Here is a 23,907-nt window from a genome sequence, read left to right as displayed (position 1 = left end):
TTCTTTCAATATATCTCGTTGCCTTTTGATGTATATAACGTGCAAATACAGATCATTTTCTACCAATGATTCGGCCAGCTGGTTCTTAGAACCTTTGCTACAGTAGTCAACCTTATTTGACTTTCCACTCTTTTCATCAGCATTGGCAAATATGTTACTTACCCATCTCACTCTCCTAAATCCAATACTGAGGCTGCAACACCATTTTTTAAGCACTCTCTTCCACGTTGCCACCTGTTCCCTGATCAGATCACTCATGCGCTTGATTACCCATTTGCTCTACCAACTGGGCTCATTCTACAGATATTGAACACAGACAATGCCAGTAGCAACTGGCCAGGTAAATCATCCGAAACAAGACTTTAAATTCTCATATTGTTTAATGAAACGCTGTAGTTACATTATTACAGCCAGCAATGAGCAGATGATAGTAAAATTACAATTTCCAAAAATAATTACCCCTCCAGCCAAACAGGTTTCCCAGATTTTCCACCCCCGGACCTTGTGCAGACCATGTCTTCTGCTTGCTGAGGCCGAAAGTGCTAAAAAGCTCCCCAGGGCAATTGTGATCTATGTAGGAAACCTAAAACATAACATAACAGAAGCAAAGAAAGCCCTCCTGCCCATAGGATCAGGATATGGCCAGCAATTGGTTTAAATAAGTAAAGTAATTAATAAACTAATGTGAACAGCCTATTATTAAGTATGTGGCAATCTGCATCTTCATCACAAGCATCCCCTGATGATAAGAAGCGACTTGTCAAAAAAACATAAAACCCAATAAGAATGCCAAGGAAATCAGCATGAGCTGATGGTCAAGCATTCTGAAGCCCAGAAATTAGTGGTAGGGCATTTTAATGGGCTCTGCTCCATATGGGTCCCTTATGCACTCCCAAGGACCTCCTATGCCTTCCTCAGATATGCGTCTACTAAGTTATTTTTAGTCCACTTCCAATGGAAGAGTTTGTATCTACTTCCTGTTTTAAAAGGTATATATATATCCTGGCGGTTCTCATGATGTCAGTAACAACCAGATAGAGGTGATTGAAAGAGCAAGCAAAGATACTATTTGTTTTCTATTTAACTAATCCAGCGTGTGAAACTAATCTGATAGGGCCTGGAAACCCAGCTGATTACATGATAAAATCAATTTCAAGAAAGACTTTTTCTAGGCAGGTTAAGGGATGGCGGGGCTGAGGCTGGAGTGAGTGAAAAGCGGATCAGGAGAAGTGATGCATCTTAGTAAGACCCTTCTGTCTTGTATTCTTTACAGCGTTTTGTATCTTTTGGGGTTCTCTCGGTCGTGTATTCACCGACGACCTCCTGGTCGTTGCACAGATCGCCTTTGCAGCAGTAGATGGTGTACGCTGGGAAGGGTTTTTGTGCAAGGGCGTCCCTCTTCCATTTCTCGCACTCTGCCGATGAGGCGCAGGTCCGTGAGTTAGGGTAAGCGCCAGCTGTGAGGGATGGACACAAAGAAGGGGTTCAGACAATCTGACAACAGTGGTTGAGTACAATAGCGGCTCTCGGCAAGTTGAGGCACCAAGGCTGACAGTTTCAAGCAGGAGGGTGCATGGAAAAGGTTTGAAATGAGGGTTGGTGTGACTTTTGGGATGAGCGGGAGGAGCAAAATAGAGATATATGGTGTGTGTGTGTGCGCGTGCATTCATCTGAAACACTATATATTACGTAGGGTGACCAACTGGCATGGGTGCAAATTCAGGACGGTGAGTGCAAAATTCAGGACAAAGGTTCAAAATTCAGGACAGAAAGTCAGGACAGAAGGTCAAAATTTACGACAGAAATTTCGGACAAAAGGTACGTTTTACAGACACATCAGAGGAGGTCATGCATTAGTATATACGTAAATAAATAGATAATTAACATAAAATCAAACAGTCCTGGACACACAAAGCAATGGATGTGCTGTCAACGTCTCACCCACACAGATTTTTAATTGCTGGACTGTAACCATCTCATAAGGAGACAGACCTTTCTGTGTCTCCAAAGTAGTTCGGCAAAGGAGTGCAGCATGCCGGAAATACATCCTCTGGCAATGGCAGCAGGCAAGGTACCACATCCCCGGGCATTAATGTTCTTGATTTATGTCGGGCTCTCAGTGAACAATTTTGGCAAATTACATAAGGCCTCAAGTCCCCCACAGTACTCTGATTGGGGAAAGCTCCTCTGCTGCAATCTACTGGTTCCAAGGCACGCACTTGCCTGCACATGATATGTTATAAGGCAGAGACGGCCCATTGTCATTCTAAATGTGATAATCAGCTGCAATCGGAATGCCAATGGGCCTGTCCTCAGCCTGGCCGAAGTCGAGGAGGAGCTGCTGCATCCTGTGGAGCTCAAAAGAGAAGTGCCAGCTGACCCCGATTGTGAGAAGCTTTAACTCCTGGGACTTCTCCCAGGGGAACCGCACAGCTTGCTGAAATGCTCAGAGATATGGACCAAAGGCGTCCATAAACGAAATGATGATGGACAACATACCTGACACCAAAATGAGGGATTGTCTGTGAAATTTACGGACGGTTGGTCAACCTAATATTACACTAAATCAGGAGCTCCTCGTTCCAGTCATAGTGCTTGAGACTCTGCCTCCCTGTCAGTGCCCACGCAAGATCTAGTAAAACACATAGTCCTCTTTCAATGTTTGTAGGAATACCTTAAAGATCCTCCCTGCCCTAAGGCACTTCCTGTCTTTACAACCCAATTTATCGGTGCTGTGCTGGGAGGGGGAGGACTCAGAACCGGACTGGGACGAGGAGCTCCATACTCAGAGTAATAAAGATGGCCAGTAAGTAATGGATCAAGTAACAACTCTACAGATTTGTCGTAGAGACACCCTAGCAGACTCTGCCCAAGATTTGGACCCAACCTTGTAGGTCTTCCTTGTAAACCCTCCAGCACATCACATCAAGTAGAAACATTTGTCTGAGAGATAATCTGTTTCACTCACCTTCTCAGCCTTACATTGGCAACCTTTTTATCTTTATTCAATGCCCATAAGTGACAAACAAAGTACGCGTTGAGTGAAAAGACTTTGGTTTAGTCTACTAAACTGCCAGAGCTCTTTTTTGCACCTATGGCCTCAGGGAGGTTAGACCCTGTAACTTTGGCGATCAATGACAAAGCAATTTTCTGAGAACAATGGCATTGTTTTCCTCAATATTTTGGCTGAAGTTACAGTCAATAGAAAACCTCCTTTTGCAGTGACCCAAGCCATATATGTGGGCTTCAAGGGTTCGAGTGGCATTTCCTGCAAGCCCTTCGGCACTATGGATAAATCCCAAGCAGCTGTCAGAGAATGGATTGATATGTTTTTTGACCTAAAATCCCTCAAACCTATTACCACCAGTGGCAGATTTTTTTAAAGTATTATCAGAAGGCTATCTATAGCCTTTAATCTTTGCCCATTGTGCCTCCAACATTGAGCGAGACAACACCAACGCAAAACACTCACACCAAAAAAAATGCAAATAAGAAAGACCCCTCTTTTGAAACCAAACACTTACATATAGAACAATAGGATTCATACACTTTGTGGAACTGGCACTATGACTCGCTTCTGGATGATCGCTTGGATCCTGTGTAACACTGCTTGTTTCCTTACCAGGCCCTTTTGAATGGGGATAGATTGGAACCAACAATCTGGAGCTCGGTAGTCAAACTCTATGGATTAATTATCTCTTACCACCTGCAGAACCCATTTGTACATTATCACACAAAGCCACTGTCAATAAAGGTTTCTTAGAAGGGTACTCACTGCAATTCCTATGTATATGGATTTACCAGGTTGTTGATTGTCTGACTATGGCTGGGATTTTGAGAAGAGTGCCACCCCATGACCCTGAGCCCTGTCTCAAACTCGAAAGGGATGCTTTTGTATCCCTGACCTGTTTTGAAAGAATTACTTCTTTGCCAGAGAAGCATGAAAGAGAAACAGCATCTTTCTTTCCTTCATCAATATTTTTTCAAACCATGTAACCCAACTGCGAATCAGATGATTTATCGAACAACAATGAGAGTTGATAGACCAGTGATCTCTGTGCTTGATGAATCTTCCACAGTTTCGTTCACATCAACCTCCTACCAGCAATTGCGGCCACTGAAGTTGTTGATGCTGCCCGTAAAGAATCAAACACAGTATCTGACAAAGATTGTGCCAGAGGTTTCACCCTTCCCAATATCTCTGTATGATCTTTGCTGTCATTCAAACAACCAGAGAGCAACTAGTAGTTTATCAAGTTCGCTTAGGAAGCATAAGCTGCATATGTATCAGATCCTAATGCAAAGTGTGATACCAAATTTCTCCTATTAAGCACACTCTCTATTTTGCATTCCACAGACTCTGGTAGAGAAGACTCCGCAGAGGCTAAGAAAGTAGTGGAAGCCATACTTATAAAAACTGCATTACACCTTGGGACTGGAGGAACATTGACTTCACATTGCTCCAATTAATATATTTTTGATAGGAAGCTTGGAAGCAAAGGCTTCGCTAAGTTCTTCCATTCATTCAATATTATGGAGTTTACCACATTGCAAAACAGGAGAGTGTCCACCTGAGGAACAGTATACTGAGAAAAGATACCTTCCTCAACCTGCTGAGATTTCTATTGAGATTTTAGGATGTCTAATATATGGTCTGCCAACTCCATCAAGTGAAGCACTTGAATATATTTCCCCTACGGACCCTCTTCAGAGTCCTCCTTAAGTACAGTTTTAGTCTCCGATCCTGTGCCTCAAGCCAATGTTGAGTTCAATGTCTCCTTTATGAGGGAATACAAGTCCCCACTGGAAATAAAAAGAAACTTCTCATCCTCTGTTTCACTAGCAGGATCCTGATGATTTATTTATTTTATAGTTTTATATAGTGCTGGTAAGTACAGAATGTATTAGAGCACTTTACAATATCACCACAGCAAAAACAGACAACAATTAGTTCAAATAACAACTGTGTGGAGAGTCAAACCAGGGCTGGACCTCAGGGGGAAAAGAAATTCCGGGGTATAGATACCCTATCGCTTGGTGATTGTTCGCCAGCTAGTTAAGATGCAGATTGAGGAGGAGATCCTTTAGCTGTATCTTAAAGCTGATGACAGAGGGGTTAGTCCTGATATATACTGGGAGACAGTTCTAGATTTCAGAGGTATTGCCTGAGGAGGAGCGTGCCAGTGTTCTTTGTTAGGGATTTTCGACTACAAATTAAAGTACATTGACATATTAACATAAATGATGGCAGTCCACCAATATAAATGTCGAAGTTTCAGCCATATTAAAAAAATTGGTGCAGGGTCATCATCAGGAGTGAAAATGGGAGCAACCAAAAACTGAATTATTCGGAGCTGTGTTAAAAAGGGCCCCCACTTGTCGGGGCACCAATTGACTGAAGGAGGAAGCCACCAAAATGGTGATTTCTATTGCCATTCAGAGATTGGAAACCAGCACCCACAATACCTTGGAGCCACAGACAGATGCTGGCTTTCAGAAAGGCAGTCTGACAGCGGCTCCAAGTTATTGTTGGTGGTTTCCTCTTTCAAACCAATTGGTGCCCTGACAAGTGGGGCTCCCTTAAAACAAAGTTTAGGCTAACCTGGCTTTTGGTTGCTACCATTTTTGGTCCTGATGACGACCCTACCCAAAATTGTTTTAATAGGGTCAAAACATTGTCATTTACACTTGTGAACTAATATCATTTATGTTAATATTTGATGTGTACATTCATTTTAAGTCATGAAAAAATTATATCTGTATATCAGCCTCAGGTACTGTCCATTTGCTTCTATATAGTACCAGCACACCTACTGTAACATTCATCACTACTCACATCGCTAGATTGAAGCACTTATATTGAATTACAATATTTTACAGTTATGAAAAAAATGAGCAGTGAATAAATCTGTTTGTTTTTTCAAAGAGCTATTACTGTTTGTATATAATTTACCATGTCTTCTTAATTTCATTGCCAGGGTTCCCAGTATATCTTCATTCCATTCCACAGCACCGTCATATCTCCTTACCTTACCATGGCCCCTTACACTTCTTCATGCCCTCTCACTGCCCGCTGCATATCCTCATTGCTTCCAATTGCCCCTACTCCCTTCCCACTGCCCACTATGTGACCCCGTCCCTTACGTTTTACGTTGTAGGTGGTCGAACAGACATCCTTGATTTTAGGGCACGTTGTGATACACACATCCGGTCCGTTCCCCTTGAAACAGTCAAAGGCGGAGGCTACAAAAATGAGAGAAGAGCATGAGCAAAGATAAAAAGCATTGACAAGGTCTTATTTATCAAGAGAAAAAAATGAACACACTGTATCTCTTCAGTTTAGTGAATTCCACTGGGCAGGGACAGTCGATGAAATATGAAGGCTGTGAGGGAACATACCTTCCTCAAACAAACACATTCATGCTCAAACATTTACATTGTATGAAAGAATAGTTGCTAAACAAGAGTAATCATTTTACATTTCATACAATTTTTAGTCTTTCTCATTATATTGCCCCTTTGATTCAGCATTCAAGGTAATCTACTAGCGGGAAGAATCACCTTTTCAGGGACCTTGTTACTTTTTCAGAAATGGTACTCATAGATTTTACCTGTACATCTGCCAACTTTCTCTTTTCACCTATAGCATGGCTCAATTCCTCAAAAACCAAGGGAAATTATTCAAATTTAGGTTTCTATGGATCTATTTCCATTTCTTAAGATTATCCAGTGGATTCAAATTTATTGTGTGATGGATTCGCTATCCAAGTGAATCGCAGTTGATTAATTTCCTCTTTTTATCAAATCACCTTTAAAGACCACTTGTATGGTATTAGATTATTTTATCAATTTGAATTTTCCTACTGCTGCAAGAACTGAAGAACATTTACTGTACTAAATTTGCTACAAATGCCTCTAGATTTAAATAAGAGGGTCAAATGCACAGCTATTTGTAGGATATATATCTGAAGGGTTGTTTAAAGATAGGGGGACCTATTTACAAACTTCATTTTGTGGCATGTTCAGTAGTACTCCAACAGAACTACTCATGTACTACAAAAGCCTATTCACTAACCTATGTGCGGAGGTCTCTGCCTACACGTCTCCTATCATTTAAATGTGGCGATCCCCGCCCAGACTGAGAAGATCTCCATAGGATTGTATTTTAGTAGGAAATGTAGGGGGATAGGAAGGAGTGGCTGCAAAATTAGGAATACTTATGTAAAAAAATGCAAAGGTTAAGGACAAGAGAGGAGGGTTTTAGGGAGGATTAAAGAGGTATTTAGGGAGGAACGTGCATCCATCCACAGAGAGTGAGCCCACTTCTGCACATCTATAGTTACTAAAGCCAAAAAGAACCAAAAATGTGCTCCAATGCAGACCTGGAGTACGTCCAGCATCACACATGGTCAGCCATTAGTATTTTAACACCCTCCCGTAGACAATAATTATGGTAGGGACATAAAATAGAACCTCATAAGAAATAATGTTGGATGGAGAACCCCTTGTGGCCATTTAACAAGACAACTTCATTTTGTTGCTATACATTCCTCACCGAATACTTAAATCTCTTCAATTAATCTCTTTGGCATTGTAATTGTTCAACCTAATCGTGTTGTGGGAAGTTGAGACCTCCCATCATCAAGATCCAAGATTTGCTGGGATAGTGGAAATGCAACAGCAGTCACTGGTGCTTCAAAATCAGTCCCTCCTTTGACATGAAGATCTGGTGAATGATTAGTTAAAAGACTAAAGTGAGAAGCGCCTGTGGTAATAGGCTGCCCAGGGCACTGGGCAGTCACCATGTGTCCTTTGGCTGACGCCACTCGAAAAGGTTCTTCATCAAAAAGAGCATCAGATTTTCTTTTCCGCATCTGATGTGCAAGCACTCTATCTCCTCTCTGAAACACAATGTTTCTTGCATGTCATCTTCAGTCAGTATATGTCTTCATCTTTTATTTCTGAACCAAGTATTTTGTACGAGTTGCATTGTTATCTCTTTCTCTCTTAGTTGCACACTGAGGTGGCTTGGTTGTCATTGCTCTCCCGAACATCAAGGTCGCCGGACTTTCACCGGTGGTCGAGTGAGGTGTTGAACAGTAAGCTCTCAATGTAGAGCTTAACAAAGTTTGTAAATTGAGATTCTCATGGGTAGCACACTGCACAGCTTTCTTTAACGTACTCGTAAATCTCTTAACTAGTCCTTTGGCCTTCGGCCACAGAGGAGTGCTCTTTTAATGCTTTATATTCAGATGCTCTAAAAAGTCTTTGAACTTCTTTAAACTATTAAAAGGCAGTCCATTTTCAGATTTTAGTATGGCTAGAACACCCCAGGTCACAAAGATGCCATCAAGTTTCTCAATAACTCTTGAGTGGTTTATGAGAGAACCTCAATTAATGGAAATCACAAGTATTCATCCACAATCACCTGAAGGTGGTATCTATTGTTGAGTGGACCGGAAAAGTCAATTGCAATTCTTTCCCAGGCATGCTTCGGGAGTTCTGACATGTTTAGGGTGTGTTGAGCAACTTTTGTAGACAGGCAGCTGCATAGATGACAGGCCTTTAATTTTTTTTCAACCCACTCGTCGAGCTATACGGAAACCCTATCTTGGTTTCGGAGTGATCTTTTTGTAATAATGATTTCCATATGTCCTTCGTGGGCCACTATAATTATTTTCTGCCACATACCCTTCGTAATTAAGATTCTCAATCCTCGCAATATAACTCTCTCTTGAGTTATGAACAGTTCATCTTTGAATTTTCTGTATTTTTGGTATTCACCCTCACTGCCGAGAGGTTGAGTGTGCAGGTTCCACAACTGATGTGTAAATATATCTTTTCAATTTTAGCATGTCACATTCGTGGTTTGTGGCAGTGATAATCTGGGCAAGCAAAATGGCAGCTGATGTGTTTGATTCTACAATGAAATTAATATAAGCTTGAGCTAACAAGGATGGAGAGCCATGACCTTGAATGGGCACTCTGAAAAATGAGCCAGCAGTATTCTGATCCTTCCCTGGATGATGTACAATGTTATAATTTTACTCTTGTAACCTTGGTCCTCAACATTCAATGCAAGCAGGCATCTTGGCCTTTGGATTGCCAAATATTGTTAGTAAAGCTTGATTATCACTTACCATCATAAAAGGATTTCCATACAGGAATATATAGAAGTGTTCAGATGCCCATACCACGGATAAACTTTCTTTCTTAGATTGTGAGTAAGCACGTTCTGGCTGGGACAAACTCCTTCTGGCATTCAACACAATATGATTTAGATTGAAATAAGCCAATTCAGTAGCATTATCAATGGTTTGTTCAAATTTCATTAAAATGTATTTACATTCACATGACCAATGAAATAAAACAATCTTTTTTGTCAACTCTCACAATGGATCACTGACAGTGGCAAAGTCTTGTATATATATATATATATATATATATATATATATATATATATATATATATATATATATATCTGGAACAGTAGCTGGCCACGCGCTTCTACTTTAGCAGGATCAGGTGTCATACCCCCATCAGAAAAGATATGGCCAAAGTTTTTTAGCTTTGTCTTATAGAACTTACATTTATCTGCTTTCATAGTCAAACCTGCAGCAGCCAGTAAACGACATACTTGTGTGACAGCCTTATTGTGTTTCTTTGGAGTAGCTCTGAAAACCAATATGTCATCACTATAATTGACAAGCTGTATGATACTAAGAATGACATCTTAGAAAAGTTCTGTTGCTGTTGACACACCAATGGTTAATCATTTGTACCAAAATAGACCAACATGAGAAGAAATGGTTGTAATGTACTTGCAGCTTTCTCCGAGTTCCAACTAATGACCAACTTCATTCAAATCAAGGCAAGAGAAAATCTTTGCACGATTTAATTGCGTTATATCAACAATGTGTGGTCCTGGATGTTATTCTCGTTCAATTGCCTTGTTTGCTGACACATGTCAACGCATATGTGTACAGCTCCTTCACTGTCCTTTTTTGGCACTGCCACGTTTGGATAAACCCATGACATTGGACGAGTAGAACACTCAATGATATCATGCTTACGTAACAATTCAAGTTCTTTCTCAACAGCATCTTGTAAATGAAAAGCAATTTTTTAATGTCTTTGAGCAACAGGAGAGGCATCCTGATTAACATGCAGTTTTACTTTCATAGTCTTAAGCTTTACCAAACCATGAAACAATGAAGGGAACTGACTTATTATTTCATGGTGAGCATTCATGCTGTAGTTCACAGAAATCAGGCCCACATCAGCAGCTGTGCTGAAGCGGAGTAGACAGGCACTTAAATTTCCCCTTGAAGCAGGTGGATGGGTGCTTGCACCTTAGTTTTCTTGTGTTTCATCATAACTAGAAATGAACATTTACTTTTTTAGGGTGTTAATGCAGCCCAAGCAAACACTTTGGTTTTTGATGGCGCAAGTTGCTGTAAGTGATACAATTCATTATGTTTCTCTTCAGGCATGTTTATCGATGCACCACTGTCAATGGTAAAAAATATCAAACAACCATTTACTTTTAGTGTAATTTTCGAACAATGTTTGAATGACTTTGGTGCTTTGGCATGTCGACTTTTCGCTGACTAGCATTTTTCTTCACATTTAGCCAGTCCAATTTGTGCACGCCTTTCTGAGGTAAACATCGTGATGACACATCCATCTTTGTCAGTATCTATTTGTCGTACCTAATACCTCAACTCAGCCTTGTGGGTGTGGTAGAACGTTGCTTTTGGAATGTTCTGGCAGCCATTTTGTCTTCACACCATGATGCAATAGTTTTTATCTTTGCTTTGCAAGCTGTCACAATTTTTTTTTATTTTCAACAGCCCTTACATATCGTTCCAATGGCAGGACATATGTTTAGTTTTTAGTTTAAAGGAGTTTGTAGAGCGCATGGTAACACCTCCCGGCGTGTCCCCGCGCTATAGAGAAAGAGAGCAGCAGCAGAGGAAAAAAGAAAGAGCCAGTTCACACAGCAAAGAGGCAAGTTTTCAGCTTCTTCCTAAATACGATTTCATTACTCTCCAACCTGATATCTAGAGGCAGGAGGTTCCATTGCCTGGCAGCTAAGGTGCGGAATGATCTGCCACCCATTTTAGCTTTTTTGGGGCAGGTAGTTTTAAGTAGACCCATTCCTTTGGATCTAAGAGATCTGTTGGGTTCGTACACAGACACCAAATCAGACATATATGCCGGTGCTCTGTGAAGAATAATTTTATGGCACCAGAGCATTGCTTTAAAAACAATCCTCTTACTGATCGGTAACCAGTGGAGGGCTGCTAGAGAGGGACGTGAGGGAGCACGGCGGGGAAGCCTTAGCACCAGGCGAGCTGCCGAGTTTTGTAGAACCTGTAGTTTGTTTATGTTTTTCACTGAAGTCCCCATGAGTAGTACATTACCGTAATCAATGCGGGACGTTATTAGTGCCTGCGTCATGGTACGCCTGGAGTTAGTGGGTAACAGGTCGAGGGTGCGGTTGAGGGTTTTCATCACCCCAAAACATTTGCCAACAGTCCTCTTTACGTGGCTGTCAAAGGACAGTTTATTGTCCACCCATACACCTAAGTTCTTCGCCTCTTGTGCAGGCGTGGGCAGGGGACCCAGACAGCTGGGCCACCACTCTTTCGTCCATTTGACCTCATTTCCTCCCATAATGAGGACCTCTGTTTTTGTCCCATTTAATTTCAAACAGTGTTCATTCATCCACATAGCTAGTTTGGACATGCAGGCGTTGAAGTTATCAGCTTCCTTAGAAGGGGCATGGGTCAGGGATATGAGAAGTTGCGTGTCGTCGGCGTAAGAGACAAGCTCTACGCCGAACGATTGCACCACTTCTGCCAGAGGGGCCATGTAGAGATTGAGCAGGGTAGGACTCAGGGCAGAGCCCTGAGGAACCCCCTGTTCCAACATCACCCTGTCGGAGAGGAAAGTCCCTCTTTGAACCTGGAAGGTCCTGTTAATCAGGAAAGATTTCAGCCAACCCAGTGCCTTGTTGGTGACACCCGCTTTATTTAGACACTGTAGCAAGATGGAGTGTGCTACAGTGTCAAAAGCGGCACTGAGATCAAGCATGATGAGGGCCATTGTCTTTCCCTTATCTGCTCCTTCACGTAAAGTTTCAGTGGCCCTCAGGAGAGCTGTCTCCGTAGAGAAGCCAGTTCTGAAACCCGACTGAGATTTATGGAAAACATTATGGTTCTCAAGGTGTTCCATAAGTTGACTGTTAGCGATTTTCTCTGCTAACTTGGCCACGTAAGGCAGCAGGGATATGGGTCGTAGGTTGTCCATTATGTCCAAGCTGATGTTTGATTTTTTCTTCATGGGTAATACTATTGCCTGTTTCCACTCCTCCGGGAGGCAGGAGGTAGTAAAGGAAGCGTGTAATAAGTGCCTGAAATGAGGCTCTAGTACAGGAAAGGCTTCGGCTAAAATTTTCGGGGGTGCTGGATCCCTAGGGGATCCTGATTTAATTTTTTTGCACATTTTGGACAGGATTTCATAGGAAGGGACTGTAAAAGAGTTTAAACATACAGGTGTATTTACAAGTTTGTCATTTTCGATAAAATCCGTGGCCGAATCTGTCTGGTTAGAGAAACTAGAATAGATTTTATGTATTTTGCCTGCAAAATATTGTGCAATATTGTTGCACACTTCCACCGAGTCATAGTGCGCGGGGGAAGTGACGTCCACTATGGATATCTCTTTATATATCAGAAACAGTTCCTTGGAGGAATTGCCTGCTTCCATAATGCGGGTGTGATAATGCTCTGCTTTGGCCAAACGAACTGATTTATAATATTCTCTCTGTGTTGTTTTATATTGTGTTTTAATATCAGCACAGAGATTCTGGCGCCAAGCTCTCTCGAGTTTCTTACAAGCCGTTTTCATGGCTTGCAGTTCTTGGCTAAACCAAGGAGCAGTTTTCTTAGGTCTCCTGGCATTGGACAGGGTACGACTTGGGGCTGTAATGTCCAGGGCCTTGGTGACGATGTTGTTTAAGTTGTCATTAGCTGCCTCACAGTCGACCCCTTTGGGAGGGCCTTCGTCATGTACAATTTGCTTAAATGAATCAAGGGAGAAGTTCTTCCATTTCCTGCGTTTGTATCGCAGGGATTGATGCCGAACAATTTCCATTCTGTCAAGCTGTAATGTGATGGGAATAATATAATGGTCTGACCAGGGTATGGGTATAGGATCAGAGGTATGCACTCCCTGCCAATTACTAAAAACGGGGTCTAGAAGGTGTCCTAATTGATGAGAAGGCTCATTATTTATTTGATCAAGCTGAATAGATTGCAATTCCATCCGGATGTCATCAGCGTTTTTATCTAGATGATCTTCGAAATGAGCATTGAGATCACCTAGCACTAACAGTCTGGATTTCCTCAGTGCTAGATGAGTGACCGCTTCCATTAGGGTCGATGTAAACTCATGTAGTGTACCTGGCGGTCGGTATATCAAAATGCCAGAGATCGAATGATTGGGGCCAGTGTTAATTGTGAAGGTGCCGGCTTCACTGTGATCAACCTGAGTGTGTACTAGGGAACAGACTAGAGGAGCTTTCGTGGCTATGGCGATGCCGCCTCCTCTGCCGTCCTGTCTGTCCAATCTAGCTAGGGAATAGCCGTCGGGCATGGCCTGGATGATGTCCGGATCCGAGTGATCATCTAGCCAGGTTTCAGTTAGAAAGAGGATCTGAAGATTTAGGTCTTCTAGTAAATGGTAGATTTCTAAAGCATGCTTCCGTAGGGATCTACAGTTCAATAGTGCAGCTTTGATGATAGGGCCCGAGTTAGTGTCAGGGATTTGAGGAAGGGGTACAAAGCGACACCTCGTGCATTCTGTAAGTGACTGGGCAGACATTGCGTGTTTGCAATCGATAGGTGTGTCTGGTTGTAGAGCAAGTAGTGCGTGTCTGCCATACCTTATGGTGTTTTGAGTTGAACTGCCAGGGGTTGTGGCCCCGAGCCCCGGACTGCCGCTGACGGGCGCAGACGGGCTGGACTTTGGCTCGACTTCGGCGCGCTTCCGGCGCGCCCGCTGCGCCAGCCCGCTGCGCCGTCTGGTTGGGTGACACATAATATAGGGAGGAGGAGGGTGGGAGGCCGGCCCGACTTGAGCGCTGACCTCGCCTATGTGTTTGTGTGGAAATGAAAATTTACATCAAAAACATAACATCTATTTACCTGTAGACATATCCATGTGTCCCTTAGTCTTTTACCTGTGACTTGCTTTTCACACTCATGACTGATTCAGTCTGGAAACCTCAGGGTTCCATGTCAGCAGCTTGTCGATCAGCATGCTCTTCAGCTCTATCAGCCATTAGCACTCGTTCCAGCATTGAACTTGAAATTCCAAGTTTCTTTAATCGGACGGTATGTGATTTCTTCTTCAGTTCATAGCATCTTCTTTATGACTTCCTTTATGCCATTACCAGCGAGATTTTTGAGGTACTTGATCATCTGTTTGTTATCAGTCTCTGCAAGTGCATCAATGAAATCTTGAAATGTCTCTATCCACACAGTCCGGACCGTCACTAATATTTAGCTTTTTGGCAGTATCGAATGATTATGGTGGATTCAAGAAGGCAATAGAATTATAACCATGTGTGGAACTTACTGACATTGAGAGTAATGTTTTTCATCACAGTGTGGTGATCTTGTTTATGCAAACCAATTCTGAGGCCGTGTGATGTACTAGCCTCTGGGTCGTCTTTGACACTGACAAGAAACTTGGTTTCTTTCTTTGGTGTCATTGAAGAATGGCACTGTTCCAAGCTCACTCTCGACTTTTCACTCTTCAGAGGTCTGTGGAGTTCTTCTGAATGCCACTCAGCAGGGTTGGCGGATCACCTCTTCAGGTACAGACAGCTCCATAAGCACAACCCTGGGCAATTCTCCTTGGACTGCCTTACCCAGTGCTTTGCTATGGACCCTCTCTTGAACTAATCCTGTAAGCAAACAACCATTTCTTGCATCTAGGCTTCTTTTTTTTGGTGTCTCTGTGCACTTGTTTACACCTGGTTGATCTCTGTTTGACAGCACTTTTAGTTGCAGTGTTATCACTCCATACTGTGTATGGTTCGATGTTGCAGAGTATTATTTGAAGAAGGGGGAAGAGGTGTGGTGCCGCGGCCAGGGTGACTGACGCTGGAATCTGGGGCTCACGGTTCGATCACTGGTGGCAGGTCAGCCCAGCACCATGCTACTCCGAGCATTAGCTCGCTTAATCTTCCCAGCGGCCCCCAGCACCAGGATGCCCTTTGGGTTCGTGCTTTACAAATACTGGATTTTTTATTTTTTGTGAATGTTCAGATGTACACTTTGATATTCAACAGTATCTGCTTGTTTTACTATGGACAAAAATCATTAGAAAATGCCTTATAGATACAACAAATAGCTTCTTCGGACATGGAAAAAGAACTTTGATGAGACCCATCTGTGACTTGCCCATCAGATGAGGAGCAACTTAACGATGAACCCCCCCCCAGGTTGTGAAGGATTTTGAGGAATAGAGTTCTGTTTAGAATTAAATTGTATAAGAACATGCCGGGTCTGGTGGCGCAGTGGACTAATGCATCCACTGAAGTAGCCTGTGTTTGACCTCATGGTCATAGGTTCTAATCTCAGGGGGTGCACTCAACCTTTCATCCATCTGAGGTCAATAAAATGAGTACCATTGAGTTGGGTAACAACATCAACTGTTATTCACCACCTTGAGACCCTTGGGTAAAACGTGCACTTTACAACTACACATGTTATGTTAAGAACAGTATAGATTACATTTAGGACCAATATCGCCGTGCTCAAGATACAAGGTTTTTCCATCTTTTTAAGACAAGTTTATTCACTAATCGGCTAACGCAACATTACTGGTTGGTGCCGCATGCTGTGTTTTCTCTTTCCTCTGAGGGTATTTTTTCTAGTTATGAATTGCTCCTTAAATAAAAAAACTGGAGGCTATGCACAACATTTTTAACATAGGTACCATGAAAGATTTTTGACATGCATGCATCACCACGCAGCCCAAACTATTCCTTAACCATGGCAGCCGGTTGAAATTGGAATACAATATTTACAGTGCCCAATTCGTGCTGGTGGTTATAGGTAGTGAGGACCATTACTCATTTTTGGGGACAAGGACTTATTTTTCATATAAGACTTTGACTTAGATCTAGAGCTAGAGAGAGAGAGAAAAACATAAAAAGGGAGAAAGGAGGACAAATGTAGTAAAACAGCAACCACAGCAAATGGAATAAGCATGGATGAAAAGGACCCTGCAGAGTGAATTAAAATGACAGGAAGTGTGGGGTAATGAAAGAAAGAGGCACGTGGTGGAATAAAAACAAGATACCTCTGGCAGCTGGCACGTCTGGCATGTCACAATGCCAGTGGCAGGCTACTATGAAAAGTTTTAGACCCCTGAAATCCTTTGAACATTTTTTAGAGAACTAATTATTCAACAACTTACCACAATAGGCTGAGGCCAGCATAACGACGACAAATAGCAACTGCATTGTAGTGTCCTGTCAGAGATCTCTCGAGTCGGAATTCTGCAGAACAAAAGGAATATGTTAGCGATCTCACAAAGGTGAAGAGAAGGCGTGTGGCGGGTAAAGGAAAGAATAATGTCGTGTTAGAGCACAGAAAGTAGAAGAAAGAGCGGGGGAGTCCATAAAAATATGGAGTAAGATTAAGATCATGAACCCTTGAATAAGGGAACAGAGTTGAGCAAGTCTTGTACATTGGTGAGACAATTGTGCATTTACTACATTTCAGTAGCCGGAAAGACTCAATTTATTTGACAACATGAAGTTTACTATAAAATGCCCTCCCATAGGTCCAAGAGTTTGGACTGCTTCCAGATTTAGAGACCGCAAGACATAATACTTGGGGCAGTGGGCCACAGTGGCCTTTGGGGAGAACATTTCCAACAGCAAACAGCAAATGTTAAGAATTGAACAAATAAGCCAAAAAATTAAAGCGTATATTATTGATTCTGAATGATGTGACAAGATATTCCATGACATAAACATTAATTACTATTAGAAAATTGGCATGTTGGGAGCTCCATTGAAAACAATGGAGTGTTCTGGGCTTATAATGGCTGGTATAAGCCTGGAGCACCAACATTCCAATGTTTCTTTGTTCAAAGGCTCTGGTTGTGAACAAAGGCTTTAGCGAACCTGAGGGAATTCCAATCCCCTCACGCTCCCAAAAGGCTTTGTTTTTTTTGTTAGAACATTCTGTCCTCTAGTGACAGAATGTTCTAATAGCCTTATAGCCCTTCGTAGATGGGCTATACCGCTATTAAAGTCCCTCTACCTTGTTAAAGGCCCTCGCCTTTGGCTCGAGGCCTTTAACGCTGGAGAGGGCCTTTAATAGCCGGTATAGCCCTCTACGGCGGGCTATAAGGCTACATGAATACAGCTCAAAAAACGTATATGAAGCAAGAACCAGGAGGGAAATCCAGCCAATGGTAAGCTTCCAACTGCAGGATCTGGTGTCATTACTCAGCGTGAAATTAGGTTTTTGTTCATTTTAATTATTTTGTGCGATCCTGGCCCAGGAGATTTGAGTACATTACACATTTCTTATGGAGGGGTGATTAAATAATTTTCCCAGATATAGGATGTTGAGCCAAGACCAGAATTCAAACCTGGCTCCCCAGTTCCAAAGTCGGCAGCCCGAGCCAAAAGGCCACATCTCAAAAGCCCATTCATTGCTCAATTTCTGCCAGTTGTTAGAGGTGGTCAGCAAAGAAAATTTAATTGGTTTTTAACAAATACCAACATAGTGAGTGACCTGGTATAGGCATTTGTAAAGCTACAGCCTACATACTTGTTGCATGATACATCCATGGGATGACTCGTACTGAGCCGTCATATAGTCCGAACACGTCATAGTTGGAAATGTCAAATGAGCTTACCACTGACCCTAGTGACACGGTAAGAAACCATTTCATGCTAACTCTGGCGCCTGTCGCAGAGTTTTTCGACTTAGTTTTTTCCATGTCTCTTATTCCACTTGCCCCATATTTTGATTATTTTTCTCGAGGACTTATGTTTCCCCATCAGAATTTGTCCGAGAGGACGAGAGTGAGGTGGAAAAGACAAAAAAGAACGCGACTGAGGAATATAGGAAAAACAGTGACAAAGGAAGAAAGCAGGGACCAAAAAATAACCTTCAAGAGCGAGCTTAAGAGACAAGAAGTGTAGGGTGGTGGAAGAAAGCATACAGAAGGTGGAATCCATACTCGGCATGCTTGGTACGCTGCAACCCTGGCAACTTGGCAGTAACAGCGGTTGGCTTCTAACAGAAACTTAGGACCCCTGTCCTTATTTTATTATTTTTACATGTTAAGCATTGTGCACAGCTGTTACAGAGTTGAGGTGAGGATCTCTAGCTTTTACAATATTGGAGGTGATAGGGTCTCTTCCTGTTACACTGCTGGGGTTCAGTGTCTCTCCATGCAACACTGTTGGGGTTGTTTACATTTTAACCTGTTGGAAGCATGGGGTCTGCCTTTTTTAGATCCTCTTTAGACTCTGGCTTTTTACCAGATATTGTTAAATCCTGTAAAATGCACCCATTATTAAAAACAGCATACTAATAGGATGGCTGTAACACAGGGATGGTCACTCTCCAGTTCGTGGGTAATGCCATTAGGGAGTGTCAGAAGTTGCAAAGATTCCCGACTTGCAACTTCGCAATTAAACTTTCCCAACTTTCAACTTTGATTTTTTTGATTTTTTGATTTGCAAAGGCCATGCAGTATAAAAATAGGGGCCCCAGTAGCTGCCCATTGCGGCAGTAGGACCTCATTGCCTTGACTGCGTTTGACCGTCAGTAACCCAACACAGCTTGGTAACCATTCTCCTAGCAAGTCGTATCTGGATACCACCCGAATGGTTACAGCCCCACAGGCAGCGCAATTCCCCGCTGCAGCACGCCCAGGAAGTAGAAAATGTAAATTTACCCTGGGTCAGGTGACTAAAGCCATAAAACTTTGCCCAAGTTCATCATCTGTAAAGTGCAATCCTTCAAAAACTGAGGGTCTCATTTACAAGCCCCTTGCGCCACCTCTGCTTCACCATTTTTTGACTCAGCTGTGGTGCAATCAGTGTGCCACACTGCACCATATCTACAAACTGACACATTGGGTCCAGTGCGTCATTTTGTAGATCCTTGCGTCACATTATACCTGGGCCAGGTATAATGTATGCAGGGTAGGCGTTCCCAGGCAAAAAGCCATGGAGAACTGGTGCAGTGAAATGTACAACATTTCACTGCATCACTTTACGAGTTCATTGCGTCAAAATCCTTATGCCTACTTGGAATGACACATGGGCTTTCACAGCTGGACATGCCTTATTTTTTCTGATGCATTGCTAGGATTGCATCAGATTTACGACCAACTCCAGCAATGCGTCACTTTTGCGCCAACAGATGTGTCAGACTTTTCGGCTCATTGGCTGATCATTGCTCCGTGGAGCCCTGTATTGTAAATACAGTGCATGCATGGTGTTGCAAGAACATTTGGCATAGGCGCAAGGAAACTGACGCATCGATGCGTCAGTTTCTTTTAAATAAGGCCCTGAATTTTGCATTTTTTGCTTCGAATTTCTTGATGTGTCCGTTTATACTTTGGCTTTATGCTCTGTCCCTCTTGATAGTTCTCCAACTTTGGTTCACTCTCCTCTGTCTGTGGGCTTTAATCTTGATGCAGATTTCTGTATGGAATCTGAGATATGAAGTTTGCCGACTTTTGCCATTTTAAGCGTAATCTTCTCCGTCAAAGGAGGTCTTTTATGCTTTTGTCTGATGTTTGTTTGGTTGTCCCAGCTCTTATGTGCACCGGGTTAAATGGTGATATGCAACTTTGAGGGTTATCCTGCTCTTCTGCTTACTTCTTTGAATTTTGAATTTAATTTGGCCCAGATGTACAACGTGTGTTTTGTGGTTGCAAACCCTGCGAATCACATGCGTTGCAATTGCAAAGGCTCAAGTCACAATTCACGAAATATACTTTGCAAGTCAAAAAGGCATTTCCAACTCACAAGGTCCCGCTGAACACTCATTCCAAATCACTCAGAGGGGTGTCCTGCCTCTTCATAGCAAGTTGAGTCACATGTATCAAAGCTTTGTGATCACTGCTTTGGTTAACCTCTGACAGTTTACACTACAGACACCCGATTTAGGGCTGTAACCGACTTGCAAAATGGAACCTGGTCACGTGTAACTGCTTCCTTCCACCTTGTGAATGATAGTGGGGGGCTTCAGTGTGCAGGCACTGATCCAGTGTTCTGTGGCACGCCCCCCTTATAATATTCCATGTTTCTTTTTTTTTTCTTTTAAAAGCACCCTCTGTCGCTTTAAGGAGCAGGCGATGCTTTTAAAGATAATGTCGAATTGCAAGGAATGCAGCAGCAGGCATGGAAGAGTCCGGTCCCTCGCAGGCCTCCATCTCTGCGTTTGCAGGGGCTCTCAAAATGTCTCCCTCCTCATATATGTGGAGCCAGCAGGATTTGGGGCTTCCTGGGAATGTGCATTTTGCGATGGGACCGACTGGTACATCAGGCATATATAAAGTGCAGTTAGAAAACTAGTCGGTGTATGAAAAGACAGGCTGGTTTGTGGACTGCCCTCTGATAATGGACTCTTAGGGCCATATGTATCAACACATTTCCCCATAGACACAGAATGGGCAAAACCCTTTGACACATCTGGCCCTTATTTTCGAGGCACTCACCCTTTTAAATTTTCAATGGGTACATTACATTAATATAGTATTTTCTCTATAGAGTCTTCAATGTAAAGTTTTCGTTTCTTTGAGTTGATTCATTTGTTTCTAGTTTTTGGGAAAAATTTAAGAAAGCTTGATTGTACTTTCTTTCAAGATCAAATCAATATTATTTTGATCTGTTGTCGCGGGCCCCTAAAAGGAGTGGGGCCCATAGGCCAGTGCCTACTTTACCTATTTGGTACTCTGTCCACCACTGAGGTGAGGAATTCCGAATTACGCATTCACTACCAGAGTACATGTTAGCTTTCCACATGGTAACGTTTTAATGGTAGTGGATTATTTATTGCAAAATCTGAGACGGCACTACTGTCTCTCAGGGACAGCGAAGCTCCCTTTTAATGCAGAATATTTCCTAAACCAGGGTAGGGTGATCCTAGAGATTAATTAAGTGTTCCTAAGTATATAGTGGTGTGACTCGTGCCTCTTCCCTGGGACTAAATAAATCACCAGGGTCGAGCCCCAGAGTTGCGGTAAGCCCTGGCTTTAAGTGGGCAGTGTCCTGCCCAGGGCCGGTCCTAGGATTTCAGGGCCCTGGGCAAAAGAGAATGTGCGAGGCCCTTGATATTTACATAAGTGACACCTTCCGATCTTGTGGAAGCTGCTTTTTGCAGACTCCACCTGGGCCGCCGCTCCTCCTCTCAGCCACCTTAAGCACCTCTTGCACAGCCCATTTCGGACTGAAGGTGAGAAAATTGCTTGGGGGCTGAGTTAAACCTGTGTGGGCTAAAGTGCTGACAATGGCCGCCCTGCCGAGTCTCTGAATGGGCACTCCGAGAGGTGTCCCCCTTCCATAAGGCCTTCCCACATCATCCCTTAGAGGCTGGGGGGCCCTCTCATGAGCCCAATTGTAAAGAGACGCATTTATTTCACTCTGATCGGCAGGAGCACACGAGGACTGGTGGGGTGTTGCATTGTGCAGGACCACATCCTGGCAGGCAGAGCAGAGTGCGAGGCCCTGGGCAGCTTCCCACACTGCCCATGGCTAGTGCCGGCCCTGGGACTCCTGCTGGTGCGCGGCACCGGCATTTCTAAAAAGCAGGTGCCGGGACGGGTCTCTCTTGGGTTCTCCGTTTTCACCCTCAGGGTGTAAAAAAAGAATCTTTATTCTGTAGCAGTACCACCCTTCAGTGCTTTTGACATAAGTTCAAAGAGACCGGTTATAGTTCTTTCACAGTCTCATCATTTCAGAACTAAGGTATTTACAGTATTTTATACAATGAAGCTATAGTTGTTGCTTCTTTATTTTACACAACTCACAACCATTGGCAAAGTCAATAGCCCCTACTTGTTGTAGGTGTAATGTTATTTGCTGTATTATATATCTGTATGCAATGACAGAAGCAGTAAAATACCAGTCGGACGGCACTCTCTGCTAAACTCAGATTTTTAGCTTGTGTCTCTTTAAGCCACGACCTTAATTACATCACCCACGCCCCTTTTAGAGACCCCCAGTTTTTTCATTCCACTTAAAGCCCTGCGTAAGCCACGACGAAGGGGACACTGGTGCCCATCTCTGGCTCAGAGCTGGTGGGGCCCACTGCCACCCCAGCGCCATCTTGCCTCGGTATCTGGCTGTGTTGGAATCTGGGGGTGAGTCATTTCTGTAAGTTCAGTGGGATCAAATAAAGTGCACTAGAACTACAACTCCCAGAATGTATTCGATTGTTGAACTAAACACAATGGCTGGAGCATCACGCCCTTCATCTGCGAAGCTCAGGCCTAAAACCATCCAACCACAATAAACCCAGCGAGTCACTCATTCGAGCACTGTGTCCCTAGTAAGGCTTTCCATAATGGGTAATGTGGAAAAAATATGCCTTATTAAAGGTTAATATAGGCTGTACACTCTGATTTTATATTTTCAATGAAAACGTATATTGCTGTGTGTGCTGTATTCACTTTAGCGACTGCTCAAAAACTGCCGGCTAGCAGATTAAAATTGAGGGAACATTTTTTTAAAGGGGCATGCGACAGACTGGAGGGAGAAATGTGTTAGCAGCATCCACTGAGATTTAAAAGGTCAAAGGTTCGATTCTGACTAAACCAGCTCAAACTTTTATTGCGAGGTCGACGCATTGAGTACGATTAAAGCGGGCAATGGAAACCACCTGCTATCTACAGTCCCTACTAAAGTCAGTGTGACGCACTTTATAAAAAAGTTAATACAGTCAACGGACAGCAAGAGCTAAGGATGCGGCGCAGCGCCCGTTCTTCCGGGGACAGTACCCGTTCTTACCCGCTTCTTCTCTCTGCTTCTCCACCGTCCGGGCTCTGGCTTGCTGGTCTGTGATGGGCTCTGGAGATGCCCAGATTTTATACGGTGAAGCAGGATACGAAAGCCGGAGGTTCGGGCCTGCCCCTCTTCCCCCCACCTATCAAGAATGCATGTGCTCTTATTCTAATAGAAAAGTCTCATGCTTTCTCTTCAAACAGCCCTGTTTGCCTCCCTCGCCTGCAGCTACGGGTGCCCGCCGGGTGCCGGGTGCCCCAGGCTTCAGCGGCGCCGGGATTCTTCTGCCGTGCTTACACAGGACACGAGGAGGGGCCTGTAGAGTTTGGCGGGGACGAGGCACCTCTCTAAGGCTGACAGAAATTGAATGCTAACCAGAAGACCTTACGTGATCATATAATTCCAAGGGAATATTGAGAAGACCCATAATATAAGAAGGCGATGTGTTGATTTAAATATGTATAGGGTGATGAAGATGTAATGTGAATAGACACAGTACATGTTAAGGCTTACTGTGTATTGCAATGTTATGTTATGTTATGTTATGTTATGTTATGGAGATTTATTACGCGCACAGCTGCTCCAGCAAAGGAGCGTCCTGGCGCAGGACAAGGTAACAACATAACACAGCTAAAAGAGGCACCAGACTAAAAAGTAAAACAATTTAAGAGAATAAGAAAGTCTTGATGGCCCTACGAAATGAGAAAAGATCATCAAGGGCACGGATCTTTGGAGGCAAGGAGTTCCACAAGGCAGCAGCACGTACTCGAAATGAGCGGCCACCAGCCCGACTACGCTTGAACCGGGGGGCTACTGCAAGTTCAAGGCCCAGCGAACGTAGAGAG

The 23,907-nt window shown here is 43.2% G+C and overlaps 1 protein-coding gene across 1 annotated transcript; it reads right to left on the bottom strand.

Moving 5' to 3' along the window:
- Nucleotides 1-361: 361 nt before the first annotated feature.
- Nucleotides 362-23,135, bottom strand: LOC144768879 (uncharacterized). The gene is made up of 4 exons (XM_078652887.1): nt 23,069-23,135; nt 16,498-16,579; nt 6,145-6,243; nt 362-1,457 (listed from the first exon to the last, which is right to left on the bottom strand). The coding sequence occupies exons 2-4, from the start codon at nt 16,541-16,543 to the stop codon at nt 1,240-1,242; spliced, it is 363 nt and encodes a 120-aa protein (XP_078509013.1). The 5' UTR covers nt 16,544-16,579; nt 23,069-23,135; the 3' UTR covers nt 362-1,239.
- Nucleotides 23,136-23,907: the final 772 nt, after the last annotated feature.

Source organism: Lissotriton helveticus, chromosome 7, assembly GCF_964261635.1.
Source record: "Lissotriton helveticus chromosome 7, aLisHel1.1, whole genome shotgun sequence".
NCBI lineage: Eukaryota > Metazoa > Chordata > Amphibia > Caudata > Salamandridae > Lissotriton > Lissotriton helveticus.
Note: the sequence above shows the minus strand (reverse complement) of the source record. Positions and strands in the feature narration are given on the sequence as shown.